The 8,019-nt window shown below is 40.2% G+C and overlaps 1 protein-coding gene across 1 annotated transcript; it reads left to right on the top strand.

The window, feature by feature from the left end:
- Positions 1-3,745: 3,745 nt before the first annotated feature.
- Positions 3,746-6,749, top strand: LOC115160933 (uncharacterized). Its single transcript, XM_029711493.1, has 2 exons — positions 3,746-5,270; positions 5,608-6,749. Exons 1-2 carry the CDS (start codon positions 4,200-4,202, stop codon positions 5,824-5,826), a joined length of 1,290 nt encoding a protein of 429 aa, XP_029567353.1. The 5' UTR covers positions 3,746-4,199; the 3' UTR covers positions 5,827-6,749.
- The last annotated feature ends 1,270 nt before the right edge of the window (positions 6,750-8,019 follow it).

Genomic DNA, 8,019 nt, shown 5'->3' with positions numbered 1-8,019 from the left:
GTTCAGTGGAATAGAGAGCGAGGTAGACTTGGCCATTATTCAGAACATTATGGTATGCTGTGCACTGTCCGTTCCCGTGGAACGGTGAACCAATGTGTTTGGTGTTGATATTCTCCGGCAGTAGATTGATTGTGTCATCCCAGCAAGGACGCACTGAGATCATCAGTAGAGCAGCTACATAACTGACAATCGTGGCAAAGTACTGGAGATAAAACACATAAACGCGCTTCAAATCTTTACTTGAGTTACTAAGCTGGGGTCGGCGTACACCTGATGTTTTAGATAAAATAACAGCGTTCGTAGGAGAAGCCGCACCACCTTCCCTTCCGTCTGCCATTTTTTTCTCTCCAGCAGTTGGCTCTCCTCCAGTCCTCAGTTTTGAGAGTAAGGCTTTTTTATAAATTCTTGCTTGAGTTGTATCATCAGTTGAACTCTATATATTTCCAAATAATAGAATCAATTGCACCCCCCCCCCTCAAATGAAGGGGGAGTTTCTATTTTTGATGACCAAAGTTGAAGGCATGCCTGGCTGATACAACAATGTTACGTTTTACACACGTCTAACTGTCAAGTGAAAGAAAGAAGTCATTTTCACTAGGATTATCACTTTTGACTGATTTGATCAGATTTAAATATTTTCTTGGATATTGGACTGGGAGTTTACTTTGTTATTTGGATGGTAGTCCATATTTTTTCACGAGGCTTTCCCCCAAAATGGAGAGGGAGAGACTTAATAGAAATGCATATAAACCATTTAACCGACTTTTGGTCTGACTTTGTGGTTTGTTAGCAAGGAGTTACGTCAAAGAAAATTCTCATTTATTGCAAATTGTGCAGTATAAGAAAGTTATTTTTGTGTATTGTGAAATGTGATTTCACGGTTGAGCATAGGTGTGTTGTTTACCAGAGAAAAGCAGAATAGCCTAACTGGTAATACTTAAATATACACAGTCATACAGAGCTAGCTACGTGCTACGTACAAGGCTAGCAAAACAATGACTGCCTGAAGAGCCAATCTAAAAGTGCCTTCAGAATGTATTCACACCACTTGACTTTTTCCACATTTTGTTGTATGGATTAAATTGAGTTTCACTGGCCTACACACAATCCCCCATAATGTGGAAGTGGAATTATGTTTCTAGAGATTTTTACAAATTAATTAAAAGTATTGTGTAAATGTTTCAATTCCTTTGTTATGGCAAGCATGAAGTTCAGGAGTAGAAATGTGCTTAACAAGTCACAAATTGCATGGACTAATCTGATAAGTGTTTAACAGGATTTTTGAATTACTATCTCATCTCTGTACCCGACACATACAGACAATTGTAAGGTCCCTCAGATGAGCAGTGAATTTCAAACACAGATTCAACCAAAGACCAGGGAGGTTTTCCCATGCCTCGCAAAGAAGTGCACCTATTGGTTGGTGGGTAAAAAAACAAACAGGCATTGAATCTCCCTTTGAGCATGGTGAAGTTATTAATTACACTTTGGATGGTGTATCAATATACCAAGTCAGTACCAATATATAGGCGTCCTTCCTAATTCAGTTGCCGGAGAGGAAGGAAACCGCTCGGGGATTTCACTGAGGCCAATGGTGACTTTAAAACAGTTCAGGCTGTGAGAGAAAACTGAGGATGCATCAACTACATTGTAGTTACTCCACAATACTAACCTAAATGACATAGTGAAAAGGAAGTTTGTACAGAATAAAAATATTCCAAAACATGCATCCTGTTTGCAATAAGTCACAAATAATACTGCAAAAAATGTGGCAATAAAATTGACTTTATGTCCTGAATACAAAGCGTTATATTTGGAGCAAATCCAACAACAAATAACTGAGTACCACTCTTCACATTTTCAAGCATGGTGGTGACTACATGCCTATCATCGGCAAGGATGTTTATGATGAAAATAAACAGAATAGCTCTAAGCACAGGCAAAGTCCAAGAAGAAAACCTGGTTCAGTCTGCTTTACAGACACTGGGAGATATTCAACTTTTAGCAGGACGATAACCTAAAACACAAGGCCAAATACACACTGGAGCTGCTTACCAAGACGACATTGAATGTTCCAGAGCGCCCCAGTTAGTTTTGACTTAAAATTCTATGGCAAGACTTAAATGGCTTTGTAGCAATGATCAACAACCAACTTGACAGAGCTTGAAGACTAACATGCAATCCTGGAGTGCAAAGCATTTAGAGATTTACCCAGAAAGACTCAGCTGTAATCGCTGCCAAAGGTGATATTAACATGTATTGACTCAGGAGGTTGAATACTTACGTAATCAATAAATCAAATCAGTCTATCATCTATACAATTTGATTACCTTTTTTTTATACAAATGTTAGAATTGGAAATATCCTTTTACATAAGGCGTTCTGTGTGGGTCCATTATTGGAATGTTCATATGTGTAATGAACCTGAAAAACCAAATCATACAGTGATATGGGCATTAAATACTGCCACAAGCCTCCTTGTCTACATTTAAATCCACACCAAGAAGTCACTTGTAGTAAAAGGATTGCCTTGTCGAATTTGCCAATGAACAAAAGCACAGCATAATCCTGACGCCAAAGCTTTCGGTCGACACTTGGTGCGCCCTGCGAGTGGGGAGACAGAACAGACAAGGCAAACATTCCAATGCTGTTCCAACGCATGGTGAACTTAAACCATCTTTACCTTGTCAGCACAGTAAAAGAAACTATTAAAACATACATGTACATTATTCTGTGGCTAGAGTGTAGTTGAACCACAAAGACACAAACCAATTGAAGAAAAATAGGCAGAAAACCAGGTTCGTGACTCCCCAGTTTTGCTTCTGGAGCAAAGTAAGAAGCATGTGATACATAAGAACCCATTCCAGTGCTGCATCTCAGTAGTTCAACGTGTCCTTCTCTCCTTCCCTTCATGTGTACTGATCTTTAAGAATTGAACAGGTCAATTGGAAACAACAGCTTTCACCTATCCAGTGTCATAAGATATGTGCATATGAAGGAAAAGACACAACCAGAAGCCACTTAGCTACTATTAGGACTCAATCCTGGAATGTGCTCCAAACGTCTCAGATATCTACCTTCATAACACCTACAAGTCTAGGTGGACTTGAATGTTTATAATTTAACAGTTGTTAATCTTGTCCTTTCAAATGGTCAATATAGAAATCAAACAAGGAAACAAGACTTCTTTGATTGGAACTCACACCAGTGGTGAATCTCAAAAGTCCTTCCTCCAGTCTTCTCCCCACCCTCTCAAAACATCATGGGGAAGCAAGGAGAGCATTGTTTTTTTTTTATCTAAGGCCAGTATGCTAGGACAAAATCATCTGCAGATTTCTCATGCTAGTGACTAGTTGGAGGCAAATGATCGTGCAGAGACAAAGGATTAAGCTGTCAAAAGCTGACCAACTCCAGTTATTTGTGTAAGTACAATAGAGTACCACAGTATGAGTCATAATACCCATAATACATAGCGGTCAAACAAGAAATGGTTCCAACCGTCTTTCCACCATAGGACATTTTAGAAACACTTAAAATAAGGGATGTGTTTCATGAAGGTTTACCCTTGTGTGATGTTTCAATAACCGTGTAAATATCTGTAGGACAAGGTTACTTATCAATTTAGTCACTTGCATTTAGCCCCCAAAAATGAAATGCTAATTAGCTGCTAATGTGGCTATCATAAAGAACTACAAACGCCATGATGATCTGGACGCGACTGCTGAGGCAAAGGTAAGAACTAACTATGTTAGCTAAATATAGTCATTAATAAATTGGCAAAATGTCTTTAAATTGACAATTCAGAGAGTTCAGTAATATGTTTCACCTCAAAGAAAAGTGGCATGTTTAAATATGAGATGAGGGCAAGCAGTTCAACACAGGTAGGTCACATTTACCATTTTGGGCAGTATATTATGATCTATTATGACATCACATCCACATAAGTGTGTGAGATTCCAGAAGTCTCATTATTTGTGAACCAATTATGATGTCACAACTGATCAATAAATTCCAAATGTTCTGTTTGAACATTCTGGCGTCTGATTGCTGAAAATAGAACACTAGTATCCAAGACAATGTAGCAGATTTCTCCTGAGATATAGTTAACACAGTAGATCACCATAAAATATAGAAAGTGCTACTAGACTACAACTTAGTTGTAGAACGAGGTTAGAAGAAGGCCACTGTCAATCTCCTTGATGATGAGGAGATTCTTGCAGCCGCTAATGGAATATAATGCTTTAACAGGGAACCTTGGAGCTGCCAGTAGCAACTCTGTTCAGCCTGCCCTGCCATCTCAACCCAAGACCACTGAGAAGCTTCTAGCGCTCAAACAAAACAGTTTTAACACCTCCAGAATCCCAGTACTGGAGTTGACTGAAGAAAGAAAGGGTGCACTGCAGCGACTTGCCAGTTTGAAGGCTGTGGAAAAGAAACCACATCCTCCCTCCAGAATCCCAGTACTGCAGAAGAAGAGGTCCATCTGCAATGGGAAGAGTCAAGGACTGCATGTAGCTCCAACATCTCAGCAGTCAGGGAAGGCTACTGTTCCTTCCATCCGGAAGCCACTGCAACCCATCCGTACCAAGAGGGATCAAACCTACGTGGTGAAAGACATCTACCTCCATAGTGCCAAGCCAATGAAGGCAGTCCATGGAGCCAATATGGTCGCCAAGATGCCACTGCCTCCCATTAGAGCCAGAGTCACTGTGCCAAACAGTGATGCCAAGAAGAAGCCATTCCAGCCAGTCAGACCAGAGGGCAGCCCTCGTCCTGCTGCTTCAAAGTACAGAAGGCAGGTTGTGAAGAAACACATTCAGTTCAAGACTCAGACACTAACTGTACAGGATCTACCGCCATGCCCCGATGAGATGGTATGGGACGTCTTTAACTCAGAGGCTGAGCAGGTGATGGCATATATGAAGGCCAAGCTGATCAGTGTCACCCAAGAATTGAAACTGATTAAAAGTGGGGCCAAGATGGATGCTCAGGCTTTGGAGGAGAAAAACGCGAAAGTGCGGTTGAGAAAAAAGGTGGAGAAGTTCATCCAGGAGATCTGCCTGATGAAGGTGGATTCTGACCTATGGGAGATGATAAGAGATAACGAAGAAGAGGAAGAAGAGGAAGAAAGGATTAAAGAGGTGAGGAGAAATGGAGAAGAAAGCAGTGTGGCAAGTAAGCCAAAGGAGACAGCCACAAGATACACTGTGAGCAAGCCAAAGGAAGTCAAGAAGGGTTTGAACATGGAAGAGAAAAAGGAGGACAGACAGGTAAAGTAGCTTGACATTCCAAAGCAATGCTAACTGCTGATCTAGTGTAGTGTTGGTGATCACGTGCGTTTGTATCAGAGGAGGCTGATGGGAGGAGTTATAGGAGGATAGGATCGTTGTAATGGCTGGAATGAAATGAATTGATCGGAATCAAACGTGGTTTCCATGTGATTGATGTGTGTGATACCATTCCTTTTGTTCTATTCCAGCCATTACAATGAGCCCATTACAATGAGCTCCTCCCACCAGCCTCATCTGGTTTGTACATATTGTATATCTTGTCTTTGTTGCCCAGCTGCCCATTATTTGGCCCATCTGATAACATCCATTCATTCAGGTGGTGTTGAAACGTCGATTTGGGATGAGTGCAGTCAACTCCAAGCTGAAGCAGTGTGAGCACTGCGGCCGGTGCTTTGATCCTAGCCGCCTGGAGAAACACAGTGAGATCTATGCCAAGCTCTCCTCCAAGAGCTCTAGACGAGGGGTCTATGACTCCACCATGCACCGTCTCAAAGGCACTGTACTGGCTGGCTACGTGAAGCGATCCGTGATGTGATGCACCAAGGGACCTGAGTCTGTCACTCTTTCTTATTTTGTATTGAACAGACAGACATACAGTGACTGATAAACCACCTGCTGGCCAAATGAGGACTTCTACCTTGGAATCTGTGAGGGTTCCAATAAGAGGCAGTACTACTAGGAGGCAGTATTGTATCCAGAAACATCTAAACCAACAGTGTTCTGCAGTTCCTCAAATCTACAGAAACACCTGTATAAAACACCTCAATAAAATCAAATCCAAACACTCATCTAAATCATTCTGTCAGATGTGTTACTAGTGCAGGAAAATAGAATAAATTAAATATTAAGAAACAAGGGAACGTATTTGTGAAATCTGAATATTAAAAGGAGTGATTTTGTTTCATGCGTTTTAAAAAAGAAAGATCAACTAATTAATTTAGTTGTATAACTTACCAAATTTACACAAATAACTGAAGTTGGTCAGCTTTTGACAGCTTTATCCTTGGACTGTCGACATAATCCATGGATGATTACAATTATAATTCGATGATGTCTGCAGAATCCCGTGTCTCCCTTCTCCACCTCCTCCTTGAACTGCTGCACACAGTCCAGGAAGGCCACCATGGCATGGTCAAACTTGTTGTCCCAGAAGAAGCGCAGGCCCCCTGTACAGTACAGTGGTAGCTCCTACACACGCAAGAAGAAAGAGAGAGTGGAATGTACCATATACAACATGGCCTATTCACTGGGGTTGGCTTCGGCCAGTCTAATGAGCATTGGAAAATAGTTCACTCTTTTTTTCACAGCTTATTAAAAAAGGTTTGTTTGTCTCCATATAGTTGCCAGTGGTAAGTGTGTTCATGTACTGGACCTGTTAGTTCGAGACCTCACTTGTTGGTAACAACCATCACACCTCCTCATCCATGCTTCACGATGGGAACCAAACATGCAGAGATCATCCGTTCACCTACTCCTCGTCTCACAAAGACACGGCGGTTGGAACCAAATCTCAAATTTGGACTCAACAGACCAAAGGATAGATTTCCACCGGTCTAATGTCCATTTCTCGTGTTTCTTGGCCAAGCAAGTCTCTTTTTCTTATTGGTGTCCTTTAGCAGTGGTTTCTTTGCAGCAATTCGACTATGAAGGCCTGATTCACGCAGTCTCCTCTGAACAGTTGATGTTAAGACGCGTCTGCACTGCAAAAATTGAAATCTAAGTAAGATTAAATATCTTAAATACTGGCAATATATACTTGTTTTTGGTCTGACAAGATATTTCTTCTTATCAGCCAGTTTGTATGTTGGAGCATTTCACTTGTTTCAAGCTTTTTTGTCCTTAATTATCTTAAGATAATATAACTTGTTACTGAGATTGTGTTATTGGTTCTGAGTAACTTAATGCTCAAAACTAAAAATACCAGAATTATAAAGCTGTTTCATCAACACTGACAAGTACAGAACTGCTTTGTCAAAGTCAGAATTTCTTATTTCAAGCATCTTATCCTTTTCATCTCTTCACATATTAAGAACAGATAATGACCAAATGGAATTCAGTTTTATTGTAAATCATACACACAGCACAGCAATCATGTAGACAAAATACAGTACAGAACAAAGACAGTACACTTTTCATATCTGGGGAACACACTGAGTCATTTGAAGTGTTGTACAATTCTATTACTTCCCCAAGATGGTATTTGACATGTACATAAGTTTGGCTCTTGTTGCTAATTGTGTAATGAGAGGTAAAATCAACCAGCTTTTCAGCATCCACTAACTCAGTGGCCTGTGCAAAGTGTGGGACCTCAACTTGATAAGACATGATGTTTCTATCAAAGTGTATAGTTTGAAATGGTGGATATTCCAAAAAATAAAGCCTAGAATCAACGAGAAATATGTTTTTGACCAGTCCAAATTCTGCATATTACCATTCAGTACTTTGGCAAAGATCTTGGACTTCTGATTTATGTATTTTATTTGTATTGATTACAAGCCATTTGAGTGATACAGCATGGTTTACTTCATTGAAACCTAGGAAGTCCCTCAATTTTCCACGTAAATATTGTAGATCTTTAACCTCTGATACAGGTCCCATCTCCCTTTCATTTGAAAAAACTGGGTGCATTGAACTGTCAACATTTTGGCAGCTTTCATATATTTGGTTCTGATTGATCAAAGACTTGCAAATATTTTTTTTAATTGAGCTTGGAAGCCCATTGTTTAAA

This window comes from Salmo trutta, chromosome 2 (genome assembly GCF_901001165.1).
Source record: "Salmo trutta chromosome 2, fSalTru1.1, whole genome shotgun sequence".
In the NCBI taxonomy this organism is placed as follows: Eukaryota; Metazoa; Chordata; class Actinopteri; order Salmoniformes; family Salmonidae; genus Salmo; species Salmo trutta.
The sequence above is the reverse complement of the archived record's forward strand: the minus strand, read 5'-3'. Positions and strand labels throughout refer to the sequence as shown.